Source organism: Lepus europaeus, chromosome 14 (genome assembly GCF_033115175.1).
Source record: "Lepus europaeus isolate LE1 chromosome 14, mLepTim1.pri, whole genome shotgun sequence".
Classification (NCBI taxonomy): Eukaryota; Metazoa; Chordata; class Mammalia; order Lagomorpha; family Leporidae; genus Lepus; species Lepus europaeus.
The window spans coordinates 19,692,330-19,712,156 of NC_084840.1; the positions used below are offsets into that span (position 1 = coordinate 19,692,330).

The 19,827-nt window shown below is 42.2% G+C and overlaps 1 protein-coding gene across 4 annotated transcripts in view; it reads left to right on the forward strand.

The window, feature by feature from the left end:
* The window catches only part of MDM4 (MDM4 regulator of p53), a 45,630-nt gene that overhangs the window by 12,169 nt on the left and 13,634 nt on the right, over nt 1-19,827 (forward strand). For 2 of the 4 annotated variants that reach the window (XM_062211660.1, XM_062211659.1), the window contains exons 2-7: nt 3,312-3,424; nt 5,330-5,404; nt 8,095-8,228; nt 9,419-9,474; nt 16,999-17,066; nt 17,842-17,941. In XM_062211660.1, coding sequence (XP_062067644.1) covers nt 3,347-3,424; nt 5,330-5,404; nt 8,095-8,228; nt 9,419-9,474; nt 16,999-17,066; nt 17,842-17,941 — 511 coding nt within the window. In that variant the 5' untranslated portion in view covers nt 3,312-3,346. The remainder of the gene's footprint in view (nt 1-3,311; nt 3,425-5,329; nt 5,405-8,094; nt 8,229-9,418; nt 9,475-16,998; nt 17,067-17,841; nt 17,942-19,827) is intronic. The other 2 variants (XM_062211662.1, XM_062211661.1) reach the window with 1 other exon arrangement.

Consider the following 19,827-nt stretch of genomic DNA (forward strand, 5'->3'; position numbering starts at 1 on the left):
CTCTGCCTTTCAAATGAATAAAAATAAACGTTTAAAGAGTTTACTGTGAAAAACGTCAAAAAATAATTGAAAGGTATTATAGCAGTATTAGAATATCAGCTTTAAATTAAATCTAGGGGCTAGCGTTGCTGTGCAGCAGGTTAACCTACCACTTGGGACACTGGCACATCATTTTGGAGTGCTGGTTTGAGTCCTGGCTGCTTTGTTTCTGATCCAGGTTCTTGTTAATGTGCCTGGGAAAGCAGTGGAAGATGTCCCAAGTGCTTGGGCTCCTGCCACTCACGTGGGAGACAGATGGAGTCAGATGGAGTTCCTGGCTCCTGGCTCCTGGCTTTGACTTGGCTGCTGTGGCCATGTTGGAGGTGAACCAGTTGATGGAAGCTCTCTCTCTGTCACTCTGCCTTTCAGAAAATAAATAAACAACCCCCCCCCCCCCCAAGAAACCTAGCACAGATGTGTGAGGACGTTGAAGGGAAAATGATTCTTTATTAAGAAAGTTCTCAATAAATAGAAGAATGTACCATGTATATGGATTAGAAAACAATTTGTGTATTTAGTTAATTTCATTGAAAATCCCAAGGAACATGCTTGTATGTAATGAAAATATGATCAGTGGGGAATGGGTGTTTGGCCTAGCAGTTGGGATGCTATTTGGGATATCTTTGTCCGTTATTGGAGTACCTGGGTTATAGTCCCAGCTCTTCCCGATTCCAGCGTCCTCCTAAAGCACACTTTCCCAAGGCAGTGGTGATGGTTCAGGTAGCTGGATCCTTGCAATCCACTTGGGAGACCTGGAGTGAGTTCCCAGCTTCCTGGTTGTATGCTTGCTGCTTTTTTTAAGTTACATGCAATTGAAAATACAGACTTTCTAGGAATCTGTTGTGATGCAGTAAAATGCAGAAAAGGAAAGCAAGGGAATGGAAATGTAAGATTCAGGTTGATCTAAGGAGGCAGGGGAATGAGTTGGGGGCGTTATGGTTAAATATAGATGATTTTAAGAGTCAGTTTGTGGATTCTTAAGTAGAAATGGGTCATGTGTGGATAAGCAGTGAGAATGTCTTTAATGAAAGTATTGTGATGAATTCTGTGCACTTGAGATCTAATGGGAAAAATGTTGCTAAATGGGGACTTCAGACTCTCGGTTTGAATCCTGACTCCAGCAATGTACTAACTGCATGATCTTGGGCAGATAACTTCTCTGGGCTTTGATATCATCTGTAAAATAAAGATGAGAATAGTAACTACATCCTAGGACTATTTGGTTATTAAATGGATTTGTCTATGTATGTGGTAGAGTGTGCTCTGTGCATCTTTACCACCTATTCTAGTTCATCTTTTTTTTTTTTTTAAGGTTTATTTTATTTATTTGAAAGAGTTACAGAGAGAGGTAGAGCCTCAGAGAGAGAGGTCTTCCATTCTGCTGGTTCACTCCCTGAATGACTACAACCACCAGACCTGAGCTGATCCGAAGCCAGGAGCCAGGAGCTGCTTCCGGGTCTCCCACACGGATTCAGGGGCCGGAGCACTTGGGCCAGTTTGTACTGTTTTCCCAGACCATAGCATAGAGCTGTATCTAAAGAGGAGCAGCTGGGACTCGAACTGGGACCCATTATGGGATGCTGGTGCTGTAGGCCAGGGCTTTAAACCAGTGCGCCACAGCACCAGCCGGCCCCAACATAAGGAAATTTATTTAAAAAAATTATTTTCCTCTCTGGAACTTTTTTTTTTGAGCCTTTTTTTTAAAAAGAAAGAAATGTTTTTACATGCTGTTATGGTTATTTTTTTTCCCAAAGAAACCTTTTATTTGGGGCAGGCGGCCTGCGATGCCGGCATCCCATATGGGCCAGGTTCGAGTCCTGGCTGCTCCATTTCTGATCCAGCTCTCTGCTATGGCCTGGGAAAGCAGTAGAAAATGGCCCAGGTCCTTGGGCCCCTCTCACGTGGGAGACCTGGAAAAAGCTCCTGGCTCCTGGCTTTGGATCGGCTCAGCTCTGGCCGTTGCGGCCAGTTGAGGAGTGAACCAGCGGATGGAAAACACTCTCTCTCTCTCCCTCCCTCTCTCTCTCTCTCTCTGTCTCTCTGCCTCTCTGCCTCTCTGCCTCTCTGCCTTTCCACCTCTCCTTCTGTCTCTGTGTAACTGACTTTCAAGTAAAGCAAATAAATCTTAAAAAAAGAAGCCTTTTATTTAAGGATTACAAACTTTATGCATTTCGTAAGCACAACTTAGGAATATAGTGATTCTTCCCACCCTCCCACCCATACTCCCACCTCTCCTCCTGCTCCCTCTCCCATTTCCAGTCCCATTCTCCACTAAGATCCATTTTCAATTAACTTTATGCACAGAAGACCAACTCTATACTAAGTAAAGAGTTCAACAATTTGCACACACACACAAATTGTTCCTCAACAGTCAGGACAAGGGCTGTTCAAAAGTCATTGCATCTTGAAGTTTAAAAGAAAAATTTTAAACATGTGTTTCAATTCAGGCTGCATCTTTATCCTGATGATATATAACCATCTCAGTTGGGCCTATTTGGCAGGTCTTTGGTCGCTCTGTTCCTTTTGGGGTTGGCACATTTTAAAGCTGTTGTAACTCCCAAGTGTGTTTCCCTTGTTCATTCTCCAGCCCTGCAGATGTCTTCTAGAGGGCGCTTGCAAGCACTGCTTCCCCCAGACAGGATGAGTGAGGGACTGATAGCCACTGGGAAGCACCGGCTGTAAATTTGACTTTCTGCAAAAACAGTTCACTCATTAGCATGAACATGCCCGAAAGCTGGAACATGCCCGAACCTGTTTCTCTTTTGGGCTTCACCTGAGAGAAGCATAGATGATTCTTTTAATTCAGCTTTTTGCAGGATCTGAACTATAGAGGGACAGGAGATATGAAGAAGTTTAGCATGAGTTTGTTGTATTTGTGTAGGGTACTTCAATCCATGTGTCTGTTTTTTCTTTAAGATTTATTTATGTATTTGAAAGGCAGAGTTGGAGAGAGAGATTGACTCCCCAAATGGCTACAACAGCTGGCGCTGGACCAGGCTGAAGCCAGGAGCTTCTTCCAGGTTTCCCACGTGGGTTCGGGGCCCCAGGTACTTGGAGCCATCCTCAGCTGCTTTCCCAGGCATATCAGCAAGGAGCTGGATCGGAAGTGGAGCAGCTGGGACTTGAACCATTGGCTATGGAGAACCAGCGCCCTTATTGGATGCCAGCACCGCAGCACTGGCCCTGTGTTTTTACTTCTGCTGGCTCTTACTTGTAAATGCTATAGGGAATTTTTCATTAAGAAAAGATTGTATGTATTTTTTTCCTTTTAGTTTTACACACAGGCTGCGATTTCTTCACTGCCAAAATGACATCACTTTCCACTTCTGCCCAGTGTTCAACATCCGAGAGTGCTTGCGGGATCTCTACAGAACGAATCAACCAGGTAAATCATTACTGGGCACTTCTGGTTTCTTTATTTTTGAATTGAATTGAGGCATGTAGCTGACTTCATTTACTTAGATTTTATACAAAACAAACATGACTATATGTTACTTTAGGGAAATGGGCAAATGGTACCAACACTTAGATATTTGAGTTGATCGTTGACTAAATATTTGGAGGTTTCAGACTGTCGAAAGTGGCATATCCTGCACAATGGCATGATTTTGGGTATAGGTGGCTAGCGGAGAGTTTGGGGCCAAGTTAGGTAAGTTTGTTTTGTATGTCCCTCACATTGTTATAGTTAGTTTGCTTGCTTTAAAAATCAATTTTAGGGCCGGCACCGCGGCTCACTAGGCTAATCCTCCGCCTTGCGGCGCCGGCACACCAGGTTCTAGTCCCGGTCTGGGCGCCGGATTCTGTCCCGGTTACCCCTCTTCCAGGCCAGCTCTCTGCTGTGGCCAGGGAGTGCAGTGGAGGATGGCCCAAGTGCTTGGGCCCTGCACCCATGGGAGACCAGGAGAAGCACCTGGCTCCTGCCATCGGATCTGCGTGGTGCACTGGCCGCAGCGCGCCAACTGTGGCGGCCATTGGAGGGTGAACCAACGGCAAAGGAAGACCTTTCTCTCTGTTTCTCTCTCTCACTGTCCACTCTGCCTGTCAAAAAAAAAAAAAATCAATTTTAGGGGCCGGTGCTGTGGCACAGTGGGTTAACGCCCTGGCCGAAGCGCCGGCATCCTATATGGGCACCGCTTTGAGACCTGGCTGCCCTACTACCGATCCAGCTCTCTGCTATGGCCTGGGAAAGCAGTAGAAGATGGCCCAAGTCTTTGGGCCCCTGCACCCATGTGGGAGACCCAGAAAAAGCTCCTGGCTCCTGGCTTTGGATTGGTGCAGCTCCAGCTGTTGTGGCCAATTGGGGAGTGAACCGTCGGGTGGAAGACCTCTCTCCCTTTTTCTCTGCCTCTCCTCTCTGTGTAACTCTGTCTTTCAAATTAATAAATAAATCTTTAAAAAAATCATTTTAAAATAAGCAATTGTATTCTTATAGAAAATTCAAACTATGATTATTTATCTTTCTGTATCTTTTTTTAATAAAGATTTATTTACTTACTTACTTGAAAAAGTTAAGGGAGAGAGAGAAAGATCTTCCATCTGCTGGTTTACTCTGTAAATGGCTGCAATGGCTAGGGCTGAACCAGGCCAAAGCCAGAAGCTTCTTCCAGGCCTCCCACGTGGGTGCAGGGGCCCAAGGACTTGAGGCATCTGCTGCCTTCCCAGGCCATTAGCAGGGAGCTGGATCGGAAGCAGAATAGCCAGGACTTGGACCTGGTGCCCATATGGGATCCTGGCACTGCACACAGCAGAGTCAAGGTGGCTAGCAGTTTATGTGTCTGTTACTGATGGACATGTAGGTTGTCCCCATCTTCTGGCTGTCTGTGAATAATGCAGCTATGAACATTGGTGTACAAATGCTTAGTTTGGTCCCAACCTTCAGTTCTTTTGGGTATGTTCCTTGAAACAGAATGACTGGGTCACAAGCCTTTATCAGGAGCTGCCAGACTGTTTCCACCACAGTGACACCACCTTACTTTCCCACCAGCAGGGAAGTACAGGGGTTCCAATTTCTGTGTCTTTACTAACGCTTATTTTACTTAAAAAAAATTTTTATTACTGCCACCCTAATAGGTGTGAAGCGCTCTTTGATAAATGATTTTTTCAGGAAGGCAGCAAGTAACACTTTGATCATTTGTAGTTATATTTTGCATTGGACAGTTATGCATAATTTGATGTTAAGTAATTCCAGGGATTTTTTTTTTAAGCATTTCAGGAGATTCTTGTTCCATAGGCTTTCAGAAACTAATTTAGTTGAAATGCAAATATCAGGCTTATTTTATGTTTACATCAGGTACGACCAAAACTGCCGCTTTTGAAGATCTTGCAGGCAGCAGGTGCACAAGGTGAAATGTTCACTGTTAAAGAGGTAAGGCATCAAGAAAAACTGTTTTGTTTTGCTTTTTAAAAGATTATGTATTTATTTATTTATTTATTTAAAAGAGTTACAGAGAGAAGGAGAGGCACAGAAAGATAGATCTCCTATCTCCTGGTTCACTCTCCAAATGGCTGCAACAGCTGGGGCTGAGCCAGGCTAAGGTCAGGAGCCTGGACCTCCATCCAGGTCTTCCACATGGGTGACAGGTCACAAGCACTTGGGCCATCTGCCACTGCTTTCCCAGGCAGATGAGCAGGGAGCTGGATAAGAAGTTTAGCAGCTGGCACTCAAACCAACACCCTTATAGGATGCTGGTGGTAGCTTAAGCCACTGTGCCACAACACCAGCTCCAAACTCTCAGTTTTAAGAACAGTTGAGAAATGGAAGCCAGCAAATAAGTAGTTCTGAAATCAGGCCTAAGAAAGGAAGTTTTAATGCTGAGAAGTACTAGAAGGGCAACTTCTGTTCTGTTTTAGACTGTCAAGTTGAACTTCCTGTTTCCTTTAGAGTTCCTTTCAAAGTAGTTATAAAAAAACACAATTAACCATGAATACATTGTTCTAGAGTTAAAATGCAAAACGTGTACAGATTAAAAAATGACATTGTGACTTAGAAGATATGCTGCCAGGCAAGAATTAAATGTAGTAGTTTTTCATTATAAATCTGTCAGATACTCTCTTCCAAGCACTGTGAGTTATTGTAAACACTTATGCATTTAAATAACTTACTTAGCTTCTGAAGTTTTTTTTAAGCAAAAACAAATTGAATTTTTAAGTGGAACAGACTAAGTATTAAAATGTTAATCTGTCTGAACTGTTTGCATTTAGTAGGGTAGTATCAAAGCCTTCCTAAACAGAGGAAACAAAATTATCAACCCCCTTTTTAAAAAAATTTTTCTTAAAAGCTTCATACCTATCGGCACTGCCTTATTTCTGAGCTATTAGACTTCTCAAGGGAACAAATTTGAAGGCATTTCAGATTTTTCTAGGAAATCTACATTTTTGTTATTTTAATTAATTAATTAAATTTATTTGAAAGAAAGAGACAGGGAGATCTTTCTGATCTGCAGATTTACTCCCCAAATGCCGCCGACAGCTGGGGCTGGACCAGTCCAAAGCTGGTGGCTGAGAACTCAGTCCCACAGGGGTCGGAGGGGTTGAGCTACTTGAGCCGTCGTCACCAAGGCTTCCTAGCGTTTGCACAGCAGGAAGATGGAATCAGGAATGAGAGCTGGGTGTCCGATGTTGCACATGGATATCCTAACTGGGGCTTAAGGAGTAGATTAAACTCCTACCCCATGGTAGATCATTTTCAAGTTTTGAATCATAAACTTGTTCATATTCTCTTCCATTTTGTGAACTCTATGAGAAAAACCAGATAGACTAAACTGTTACTTGATAAACACAGTTCTGTTTCTTGAACTTACAGCGATGATAGATTTTTAAACATTGTACAGGGGAAGGTGTTTGGCATGGCAGTTATGTTGCTGCTTGGTATGCCGGCATTCTCTATCAGAGTGCCTGATTCAAGTCCTGGCTACTCCTCTTCCCATGACGATTCCTGTTAATGCTCACCCTGAGAAGCAGCAGATGATGGTTCAAGTACTTTGGGGAGTGAAGTGGTGGGTAGAGGATTTCTCTCTGTTTTCTCCATCTCTCTTTCTGTCTTTCAAATAAAAAATGAAAATGAAAGTCTTTGGTAAATTGTTTATGTGCCCTTGGACTTGGGATTTTTTAAAAACTTTTAAAAAATTTATCTTCATTTTATTTGAAAGGTAGCAAGATAAAGAGGGAGGTCTTCTATCTGCTGGTTCATTCCCAGGAGCCCAGAACTCCATCTGTGTCTCCCGTGTGGGTGGCAGGAACCTGAGAACTTGAGCCATCATTTGCTACCTCCTAGGATGCTTATTAGCAAGAAGCTGAATCAGAGACAGAGCCATGACTTGAACCTAGGCACTCTTACAGGATGCCAGCATCCCAAGTGGTGTCTTAACTGCTGCATCAAACCCCTGCCCTGGAGAAATTCTTATGACCCAGACAGAGTATATCACTACTAGTAGAATATTTCCCTTCATTTGGACTGGTGAGAAGACTTTTAAGGGGATACTAGGTAAATTACCATTTTTTCTCATTGTCAGAGCAGTACATTTTTTTAAAAAAAGATTTTGTTTATTTATTTGAGAGGTAGAGTTACAGACAGAAAGACATCTTGCATCTGCTGATTCACTCCTCACATGGCTGCAGTGGGCCGATCCAAAGCCAGGAGCTTCTTCTGGGTCTCCCTTGCAGGTGCAGGGCATGCCCAAGCACTTAAGCTATCATCTGCTGCTTTCCCAGGCTATAGCAGAGAGCTGGATCAGAAGAGGAGCACCCGGGACCCGTACCAGCGGCCATATGGGATGCTGGTATCGCAGGTGGAGGCTTCACCCACTACGCCACAGTGCCAGCTCCAGATCAGTGCATGTCTGAGCTAGAATGTCTGGTCTGTTACTGGCCCAAAGATCCTAAGTGGGTGAACACTCGTTAGTCAGGAACAGCTTCTTTGTTGTAGGACCCCTTGCATAGCACTGACGACCTTCTAAGTGGTCTTTTTCTGCCATACCGATTTACTTCAGTTGCTGATAATTTGTGGTCTTGGTAACAGCTAGATAGATGGCTTCATGCAGTTTTGTTTCTATGCAGGTTATGCACTATCTAGGCCAGTATATAATGGTGAAGCAGCTTTATGATCAGCAGGAGCAGCATATGGTGTATTGTGGTGGAGATCTTTTGGGAGAGCTTCTAGGACGGCAGAGCTTCTCTGTGAAAGATCCAAGGTAAAAAGCAAGGCGTTGCTTACCTTCTTGGGTACTTATAGCTGTCCACTTCATCCCTCGAGGTTATTAATGGTGCTATCAGTCAACACATGTTTAAGAGCCGAGCTGATGTGAGGTAGCCTGTGATACAGCAGGAGTATTGTGAGCAACACAGCCTCTGGTTTTGTGGAGCTTACAGAGTAGATAAGATAGAAGATGACCTTCTCCATCTTAATCAAATCATCACACCAGAATGTGTGATCATTACCAGTATGTGGTAAAATTAGAGCGTAAGTGCTGCAGAAACGAGAGGTGCCTGGCACAGGGAGTGGGTGGGCTGGAGAGTGTGTGGGGCCAGGAAGGGCTCCTTGTGGAAGTAAAATTTGGACTGAAGGATGAAGGACACTGGATTAGAGGCATTAGTGGGAGGATAGCTTCAGTTTGAGGTCAAGGTAAGGAGGGAGCTTGATGTGGCTTGTTTGGAATTGTATGAAATAACTACTAGAGGGAGATTGAGCTGATGAGTGAAATGAAAAATTGCTAGGCAGTGTGAGGGTGATGATTAGCCTTGTAAGAATCACCAGAGCTAATCTGACCGATCTGTGGTGACTTTCATATCTTTTATACAGTTAAAAACTAATTAGAAATTCAGAAATCACACTGTGTGTTCTCTCTCTCTCTCTCTCTTGCTTTCCTTTATTTGAAAGGCAAAGTTATAGAGAGAGTGAGCAAGAGACAGAGATCTTCCATCCTCTGGTTATCTCCCCAAATGGTATCCATGACCGGGAGAGGCCAGGCTGAAGCTGGGAGCCTGGAACTCCATCTGAGCATCCCATGTGGCTGGCAGGGACCTAACCTGCTGCTTTCCCAGGCTGCATTAGCAGAGAGCTGGGTTGGAAGCTGGATTTGAACCAGTGCTCCCATATGGGATAGAGGCTCTGCAAGCAGCAGCTTGCCTTCTGTATCCAGTTAATAGTTTTTTTAACGGGGGCAAAGTAAGACAAGGGCCTATGCATTAAATGTCTTAATATTTGGCTAATTTTTAAAAAAATCTATTCTGGGAAAAAGATTCTCTCTCTTTTTACCTTATAGAAAAATTGGGGAGATAGCATTTTAAGAAATCCATGTAATATTTAATGGAAAATTATCAATATGGCTGATAACTTCAGAGTGGTATTTGAGATGAATTTTTTATGTTCTCTCTTTAACAGCCCCCTCTATGATATGCTAAGAAAGAATCTTGTCTCTTTAGCCACTGCTACTACAGGTATGTCACATCCTATTTCTTCAGTCTTTATCCCAGCGTTGGGGTCAAGGGGACAAATGATGGGAAAGCAAGGAGGATCAGAATGCTGTCATTAGCATGGCTGGGAGGCTGTGTGCTACCTGTCATACAGAACGTTTTTAGCATGTTAGATAACTTCTCATTGTGAAAAAATGTGAAACATACTGAGAATAGTGAGCTACCGTTCTTCTAGATTAAATAACTGCTGGTGTTTTGCCATTTTTGCTTCTTTTAGTCATACTTTGAGAAATTGCCAACAAAATAAGGCCTTTTTTCCTTCAAACATAACTGCAACATCATTATTATACCCAACAAAATGAATAACACAAAACTAATGATAATCCCATACTACTATTAATAGCCAGTTCATGTACCATTGCTCCCAGTTGTCTCAAAAGTATCTTGTTTTTGGTTTATTTGAATCAGGATTGGAACATAAGTCTCTGTGTTGCATTTGGCTGATACGTCTTGTGTCTTTAATCCAGAAAATTTAATCTTCCTCTTTTTGGACTTGTTTTTCGATTTGGTTTGACTTGGGTTTAATTAAATCATCTTTATTCAATAACAAATTTTATCTTTTTTTTTATTTAGTAAATATAAATTTCCAAAGTACAGTTTATGGATTACAATGGCTTTCCCCACCCCCCATAATTTCCCTCCCACTCGCACCCCTCCCATCTCCCACTCCTTCTCCCATTCCATTCACATCAAGATTCATTTTCAATTATCTTTATATACAGAAGATCAATTTAGTATATATTAAGTAAAGATTTCATCAGTTTGCACCCACACAGAAACACAAAGTGTAAAATACTGTTTCAGTACTAGTTATAGCATTACTTCACATTGGACAACACATTAAGGACAGATCCCACATGAGAAGTAAGTACACAGTGACTCCTGTTGTTGACTTAACAGTTTGACACTCTTGTTTATGGCATCAGTAATCTCCCTAGGCTCTAGTCATGAGTTGCCAAGGCTATGGAAGCCTTTTGAGTTCGCCGACTTCGATCTTATTCCGACAGGATCATAGTCAAAGTGGAAGTTCTCTCCTCCCTTCAGAGAAAGGTACCTCCTTCTTTGATGACCCGTTCTTTCCACTGTGATCTCACTCACAGAGATCTTTCATTTAGGTCTTCTTTTTTTTTTTTTTTTTTTCTTCAGAGTGTCTTGGCTTTCCATGCCTAAAATACTCTCATGGGCTCTTCAGCCATATCCAAATACCTTAAGGGCTGATTCTGAGGCCAGAGTGCTGTTTAGGACATCTGCCATTCTATGAGTCTGCTGTGTATCCCGCTTCCCGTGTTGGATCTTTTTCTCCCTTTTTGATTCTATCAGTTAGTATTAGCAGACACTAGTCTTGTTTTTATGGTCCCTTTGACTCTTAGACCTATCAGTGTGATCAATTGTGAACTGAAATTGATCACTTGGACTAGTGAGATGGCATTGGTACATGCCACCTTGATGGGATTGTATTGGAATCCCCTGGCACGTTTCTAACTCCACCATTTGGGGCAAGTCTGATTGAGCATGTCCCAAGTTGTACATCTCCTCCCTCTCTTATTCCCACTCTTATATTTAACAGGGATCACTTTTCAGTTAAAATTTAAACACCTAAGAATAATTGTGTGTTAATTGCAGAGTTCAATAGTACTAGAACAACAACAAAAAATACTAAAAGGGATAAAGTATTACATTGTACATCAACAGTCAGGACAAGGGCTGATCAAGTCACTGTTTCTCATATTGTCCATTTCACTTCAACAGGTTTCCCCCTTTGGAAATTGACATACAATTGTACTTATTAATGGAATATGGTGATATTTTAACATATATATAATACAGTGGTCCAGTCAGGGTTATTAGTAAATTCATCACTTCAAACATTCATCATTTCTGTGTTGGAACTATTAAAATACTCAACTGTTCTGAAATATGAGGGTACTTCAAATAATTTATGGTAAATTGGTGTTGAAAAATAAGTTTATTTTGGTGGAAAACAATTTTTTTTATAGTTTTTTTTGTATATCTATTTGAAAGGCAGAGTTGCAGGGAGAGAGAGAGAGAGAGAGAGAGAGAGAGAGATATCAGTCTTCCATCTACTGGTTCATTCCCCAAATGACTGCAGTGGCTGGGGCCAGGCTGAAGCCATGATCCAGGAACTTTATCCCCATTTCCCACGTGGGTGCAGGAGCCCAAGGACTTGGGCCATCCTCTGCTGCTTTCCCAGGTGCATTAGCAGGGAGCTGGATCAGAAGTGAAGCAGCTGCTCATGCGGGATGCTGGTGGCAGTCAGCAGCTTAACCTGCTACATCGTAACACCAGCCTTCGAATGATTGAAATTTAGACTTTTTGAAGACCCTTTGTAATACAGTAAATTAACTATGGTCACTCACCCCATTGTGCTATATAACACTCCTTTTACTTTCATGTCATTTATTTTTTGTAGAAATGGGTCATTGGTCCTGTAGGATTTCCCATATTCTTAAGTTGACAGATTGTATCCCTGTGGTGGTGTTTAATGTGTTTCTTTATCTCCCAGGTTTTTTTGTAAACTAGTAGTGCTTGAGTGGATTCAATTTTTTTTTTCCAATTTTTTTTTTTTTTTTGCCAAGAAAACTTCCTAGGTGGGCTCTCTGCTTCTGTGTCAGCACAACAGAGCCTGTAAGGTCTGCCCTTGCCTCCTGGGTCCAGGTCAGACTGTGGGCTCAGGTGTTGTCTGATCCAGCTTCTGTAAAGGGCTGCAGGAACCTCTCACCTGAGAGTTTTAGTTCTCTTACTTAACTGCCAACCCCCACTTTTAAAATATTACCCTGTGAGCATATTTACTAGATGCACATAGGAAGATGGCTGCTTTGGTGTCTGATGGCTTCCACATGGTGGTTTGTTAAGAGATAGGAGAATTAACTGGGTACAACTGAACTGTAACTCTCACTTGTTTGCGATGATGAAACTTCCCCCCCTTTAGTCCTTTGTGAAGCACTTCTCTGAGTTTCAAATTAGATTTTGAGTAACATTGTCCTTTGAAGAAAGTCCAAGTTTATAATCTCTCTTGATTGGCTATCTTTAGATAGTTTATGGAAATAAACAGATTGAAAAGGATCCATTCCTATTAAGGATTTATGCTTTAAAATTAGAGAAAGATATTTTGCTCTTATAGTGAAATGTGATTTTGAACTTGCCTTCACTTTGGAAGCCTGTTGTTTTCATTGAGCCTCTTGCCCCTTTCATCTGCTTCTTGTAGCTGTAAATTTCTGTTGGAGAGCAAGGGTCTGGCAGCTTCTTGAAATTCACTCGTTTCTGGAGGAGTGTGTTTTGGGATAGTCATTAATAGCTTGAAATACATGGAGGATTTTATAATCGCTGATCTGTTCTTTCAGTATGATTTGTTCTCTGTGTAGAGTAGGTGCAATTCTTTTTTTTTCCTGTCATTTTCTTTTACTTTCTCTGTGGAATTTAACATACACCTATTTATTTATTTATTTAAAAGATTGATTTTGAAAGTCACAGTTAACAGGGAGAGATCTTCCATCCTCCAGTTCACTCCCCAGATGGCCCCAACGGCCAGTCCTGGCCAGACCAAAGCCAAGAGCCTGGAACCTAATCTGGGCCTCCCACACGGGTGATAGGGGCCCCAACACTTAAGCCATTTTCCACTGCTTTCCCCAAGTCATTAGCAGGAAACTGGATGAGAAGTGGAGCAGCTGGAACACAAACCAGTGCTTATGTGGGACGTCATTGTCACAGGCAGTGGCTTATCTGCTACCCCAGATTACCAGCCCCCATACTCATATATTATTAAGAACAGTTATAATATCTGTATTATTTAGTTATTTTAAGGATTTATTTATTTGAAAGGAGAATTAGAAGGAGAGATAGAGATCTTCCATCCATTGTTTCACTTCCCAAATAGCCACAATGGCTGGAGCTGGGCCAGTCCAAGCCAGGAGCTAGGAGCTTCTTCGAGGTCTCTCACATGGGTTCAGGGGCTCAAGGACTTGGGCCATCTTCCTCTGCTTTCCCAGGCACGTTAGCAGGGAGCAAGATCAAAGTGGAGTAGCCAGGACTCGAACTGGTACCCATATGGGCTTTACCTGCTATGCCACACCACATTTATTGAAAGGCAGAGTGACACACTGGGGAGGAAGGGAGGGAAAGATTGAATACATACTAACATGCTGTCATCCACTGGTTCACTTCCCAAATGATTGATGTGACTAGGGCTGGGCCAGGCTGAAGCCAGGAGCCAAGAACTCCACTCAGGTCTCCCACTAGGTGGCAGAGACCTAAGCTTTTCCTAGGCACATTAGTAGGAAGCTTGATCAGAAATGGAGCAGCCAGGATTCCAACTAGTGCTCTAAAGTATGATGCTGGCATCACAGATGGTGGCTTAGTCCATTGTGCCTCAAAGCCGGCTCCAAGAACAGGTTTTTTGGGTGGAACGAGTGATTTGCTGAAGATGAGACATCTCTGATAGGTGGCAGAGCAGAGATCTCTGACTGGCTGGCCCTTGCTCTTCCTATTGCGCCATGCATGAACGTCTCTTTAACCCTTGGCTGTACCAGAATTTGCCTCCTCATTTTTTTGGGAAACATTTTTACCTTCTGAAGAGTAAATCTCTAAAACATTTATTCTTTAACTTGTCATTTAAAAAAATAGGATTTATGTATTTATTTGAAAGGCAGAGTGACAAGGAGAGAGAGAGAGACCGATCTGTCATCTCCTGGTTCACTCCCCAGTTGGCCTGCAGTAGCCGGAGGCTGGGCCAGGATGAAGTCAGGAACCAGGAATTCCATCTGGATCCCCCATGTGAGTGGCAGGAACTCAAGTACTTGGATCTTCACCTGTTACCTCTCGAGTGCATTAACACACATTCTGATGTGGGATGTGAGTGTCCCAAAGAGAACTTAATCCATTGTTCCACATTAGCTGTGCCTAACTTTTGTCATTTAAAAAAAATTTCAGACTTAGGAAAAAGCTGCAGAAGTATTATATAGCATTCCCACATACTCTTTACCAAAAATGGTAACATATTATATAGCCGTAGTACAATGATGTAGGCCCCAAAATTGCCCAGGTAATTTTGATTATCTGTTCTGACTTCTGCTTACATGGGTTCTTGTGTTGGCTAGATTTATTGATTTTCATAAATTGGTTTGCATGTGTTTTATTTAAAAGGACAAATGAGAAAAGTGTTTTTTGTGTAACTTATTTTATACCTTTGCAAATGAGTTAAACTTTTTTTTTTTTTTAACAAAGATTTATTTATTTGAAAGACAGATTTATAGAAAGACAGAGATCTTTCATTTGCTGGTTCACCCCAGATGACCACTATGGCCCCTGCTAGGCCAGGTGGAAGTCAGGAACTAGGATCTTCAGCTGGGTCTCCCACCTGGGTTGGAGAGAGTTAGGCCATGCTCTGCTGCTTTCCCAGACACAATAGCAGTGAGTTGGATCAAAAGTGGAGCAATTGCTCATATGAGTTGCAGGCATTGCAGGCAGTAGCTTAACCTGCTGTGCCGCAGCACTGACCCCAACTTGTTTTTGTTTGTTTTAAAATTTATGTATTTATTCAAGAGACACAGTGACAGAGATCTTCCATCTGCTGTTTTACTTCCTCAAATGGCTGCAACTGACCAGGGTTGGGCCAGGCTGAAGCCAGGAGCCTAAACTTCTGTCTGGTTCCTACACTGGTGGCAGGAACTCAAGTACTTGGACCATTTCTGCTGTTCTCAAAATGCATTGGCAGGGAGCCAGATTGGAAGCGGAGTAGCCAGGACTTGAATCAGCACTCCAGTATAGCATGTTGGCGTCGCAAGTGGTGGCACCCTCTTGGCCACAATGCCAATCTTTTAACCCTTTTTTTGATTATTGAATAAAATGAATTATTTAAAGATAGTTCTTTTTAAATAATTTCTTCCATTTTTCTGGCATATATCAATAAAGTGAAGTAGATATGACAACTTTATATTTAAGATTGCTTTTTATTTATTTTTTATTTTATTTTTGACAGGTAGAGTGGACAGTGAGAGAGAGAGACAGAGAGAAAGGTCTTCCTTTGCTGTTGGTTCACCCTCCAATGGCTGGTGCACCGCGCTGATCCGAAGGCAGGAGCCAGGTGCTTCTCCTGGTCTCCCATGCGGGTGCAAGGCCCAAGCACTAGGGCCATCCTCCACTGCACTCCCGGGCCACAGCAGAAAGCTGGCCTGGAAGAGGGGCAACCAGGACAGAATCTGGCGCTCCGACCCGGACTAGAACCTGGTGTGCCGGTGCCGCTAGGCGGAGGATTAGCCTGTTGAGCCACGGTGCCGGCCTAAGATTGCTTTTTACATTGTGGCTCTCTGAAATAATTTTTTTGCTTCAAATTCATTTAACTTGTGTTAGAAAGGCTTAGTAATATAAATGACAGTGATAGAATTGTTTCATTAAAGAACTACTTCACCTGTATTGTATGCCAACTTTGCTTTGTGGTCAGAAAATACTGTCTATTGAACTTTCCAGTATCTCCAGTTAGCTATAAAGATACTTCTTGAAACGATGTTCTTTATTATTATAATTTTGAAGATGTTTGCTTTGTGCAAAACCAGTGAATTGTCAGACCAGCTGTAGCATCTATATTGTTTCTCTTTCAGTCTTTATTAGACTAGGGTGAGGTTTTCCATAAGTGTCTCCTCTCTGGACCTGGTAGTGACTGATGAACCTGCTGCATGATCGATGTTCTTGGGTGCATCTCCATTGCATTCTGCGTCTGTCAGGAGTGCGCCAGGTTGTTACATTTTCTTCAGTTTGTTCTTTTCCTGCCGCCATGTTTTTACCTTCTCTTCTGTTTCAGAAATTTCTAAGTCCTTGGAATGTATTTTTCTCTTGGGCTAATGCTTATTGACTTTGAGAAAAACTATCTGCTTTTGTTCTTAAGAATTGTTTGTAGTAAGTGGGAAAACTAACACTTGATGAAAAATAATATGACTGTGTTCAGGTGATGGGAATTTTAAGTCATGAAATCATCATTAACATTTAGAATGGGGCTTTACATGAAGATACTATTGTTTTATGAGGCAAGTAGGGGAAATTCCAGATTTCAGATCTCATGGCCCTGTGTAACTTTCACACTTAAAAATAAAAATCAGACTTAAAGAGCCATACGTACTTTTTTTTATGGTGGTGGTGGTTGTTCATATGTTAGGAAAATTTGGTAATTTATCCTCTGCTTGTAACTACTTTTCCAAATTTGAAAGATTGCAGTGGAAGAATGTTTTTAGTTATTTTTCACTTTCCCCTCAATTATATTTTGGTGATATGGTTTGAATATGGCCTGTCTGGGTCTGTGTCATTTTTATCAATTTTGATTTTTCCCCTCTTGCAAATGAGAGCCTTGTCCAGCCCACATGGAGAAGTTCATCTCTAGGGACCAAACCTGGCTTCAGGGTTGTTTGCTGAGGTCCTTTTTGTGTGGAAAGAATGGTTATTACCAGGGAAGGTTTTCCTTTTGTTTTACTTGCTATCCAGATGCTGCTCAGACTCTCGCTCTCGCACAAGATCACAGTATGGATATTCCAAGTCAAGACCAACTGAAGGTAAAATCACCACATGGTGACTTCTTTTGTTGTACAGAGTGGCCCCTTCTCTGTACCTGTGGATCTTGGACTCCCAAGACCTTTCCCTGGATGTGGTAAGGACATAATAAGAAAGGTCCTTGGGAGTTCACAGACCAGGGACAGAGTGAACCTTCTCTGTTCTGCCCATAACAGAGTTCCAGTCTCTGCATCTTTATTGGGATGTAGCACTTCTGATCTTCAGTTCTTCCAGTTGCATTTTCCTTGGGTTTGTGTGTGCCTCTGTGTGTGTCTGTGTGTGCCTGTGTGTGTGTGAGAGAGAGCAAGAGAGAGTGCTTGTGTATATACACAGGTGTTTGAGAAACATTTATTACATTTTACAGGTTTGTTGCAGTTAAGTTCATATCAGGTCATTTCTTAAAGCTTTCCCAAACGTGGGTAATTTAGTGAACATCTTGGTACAGGATGAGGGTTTTACATGCTTTCTCAATTACACTTAATTTTGTAGTACATTAGAGGCTTTAGACAGCCTGTTTTTAACAGTGGATTTGGGCTTTTGTACAGTGATTTTTTTTTTTCCCCCTCAGGTTTGGGATTCTCCTAGTTCTGCTCATGTGGGTTAAGAGAGAGTTGTGTTGTTTTTACTTGCTGAGTGGCTTGAACTCCAGACTTCTCTTCTTTTCCTTGTGTGTAGCCCGTTGTGTTGCACACTAACTGGTGAGCTAGAATGGAACTGCTACATCCCCTGGTCTCAGTCATTTCTGCTGCCCTGATAGACACTGTTCCCTTCTTTCAGCCATGTGCGGAGGGGAGTTCCAGTTCCAGGAAAAGAGCCGAAGAAAACAATATTCCCACACGGCCTACCTCACAGCATAAACGCAGAAACTCTAGAGAAGGTGAGTCTTGACAAGGCGTTGTAGGTGTTTCTGTCTCTGTGTCGATTATTTCTAGGTGTGGCATCTATCCATATTAAGCACTGTCCGTAATTAAGATCGTTGTGGAAACTTTTGTATGGAGGACTCAAAATAGGTGCTGTCTGGGCATGTGAGTAGGAGGGCCATGTGTTGTACATACCTCTCTTTTTTCATAACTTTTTTTCAACCTAATGGTAACTTGCTAACTTGCAGAGAGAGGTGCTCTTTCAGCAGCATGTGGTCACTGGGAGGGGGCGAGGCTGTCCCAGGAGTGAGCAGGCTGATAGAGGGGCCACACAGTTACTAGTTGGCCACCTGCCAAATTTGCTATAAACATGAATTCAAATGCCTTCTGTGTGTATATGTGTTTATTTGATTTCATTGCAATTTTTATTTTGATTTACCTGCTTGAGTTAAAGGCCAGTTTTCATAGATTTTGACATTTGCAAAGATGACAAAATATCCTTTGTGTCACAAGACCAAGAGTGATACCTAAAAAGTCCAGTGGTTCCTTTATCCTTGGATGGCTGCGCCAGTAATTAGATATGGTGTGCTCAGGCTAAACGAGTTCACTGATTCCTTTGGAAGCCTTCCCCAAGACCCACTTGATAAGATATCTTCTAAATGTTTTCAGATATGTGTGAATATAAGAATCATAAATTTCCCCAAAGGTGTTTTATGATGTGCTGGATTCTAGTAGAGGTACTTGGCTCGCACTTGGACCAATGGCAGGTTGGGCCTCCAGCTCTGTCTCTGTCCCAGAATGTGATGCTACTGAAGTTGTTTCAGATGCTGAGAATCAGTTTTGTTTTTTCCTTCAAATTGCATTTGAACATAAGCTGAATTTTAGGGTACTTAGTTACCTTAGAATAATTTCAGCCTGTATGTAGTATATGTGTTACTAAATTTTAATGCGGTACCATCTAAATGCAAGTCCTTATTGCTACATAAAAGACTTTAAAATATAAGAATCATCCATTCAAGGGACTGTTTGTACCCTGTGGTGTAAATTTTGGGGACAGTTAAGTATTTTCAGGGTGGTCTACAGGCAGGAAGGGCAGGGTATTCTTTGTAGCAAGGACTCATTGTCCTCTTGTTCACCTAAGACAGTGCTGTAATAGCTGTGGATAGTTTTGTGATACCATCTCAGGATTGGATTTCTGCTAATTTCAACAATGAGTAAAAAGGAAGTTGAAATTTCCCTGGGCACATATACACCTTTTAATAGACCGTATCCACATGGTTTATAAGGAATTAGGGTGACCTTACATTCTGGCAGGGACCCATTTACTGCAGAAATTCCCTAGGCCTTGTACGTGTAAACACCTGATAGCCGCTGGCAGGCCTAGAGCACTGGGCAAAGGTAGAAGAGAATGAGAGAGCAAAGCACAACAAAAGAAAGTAGAGGATGGGAAAGAGAAGAATTTTGTGTGGTAGCAAACCCAAGTTAGTGATTGCCTTGAGTGTCGTGCACATGTGCAACACAGGTCATTTCCTTGGAATATGTGGGGGCCTTAATATTCATGATGTCACTGGATACGTAAGTCCAAAAGAAGCCATTGATCCAGAAAGGACATAGATATGTATTAATTTGGAAACCAGGAGTCCATTTTTTTTTATAAGATTGTTATATACCAAAATTGTTGAGAAATCTCTCAAAATATATAGTACCAATGAGGCTGCCTTGACAGCCGTGTGGTTGCTCAGATTATTAGGTGTGTATACCTTGCCTGTGGTCTCTAGGGTTAGGCCACTGTGCTGTCACCATTGCAGTTCAGTGGATTAAGCCATTATCCAGCCGTGTGTGCCAGAGTAGGTCCTTCTTTAGTTTCTACGGTGGTAAGAATGTTTAGAATGCAGTAAATGAC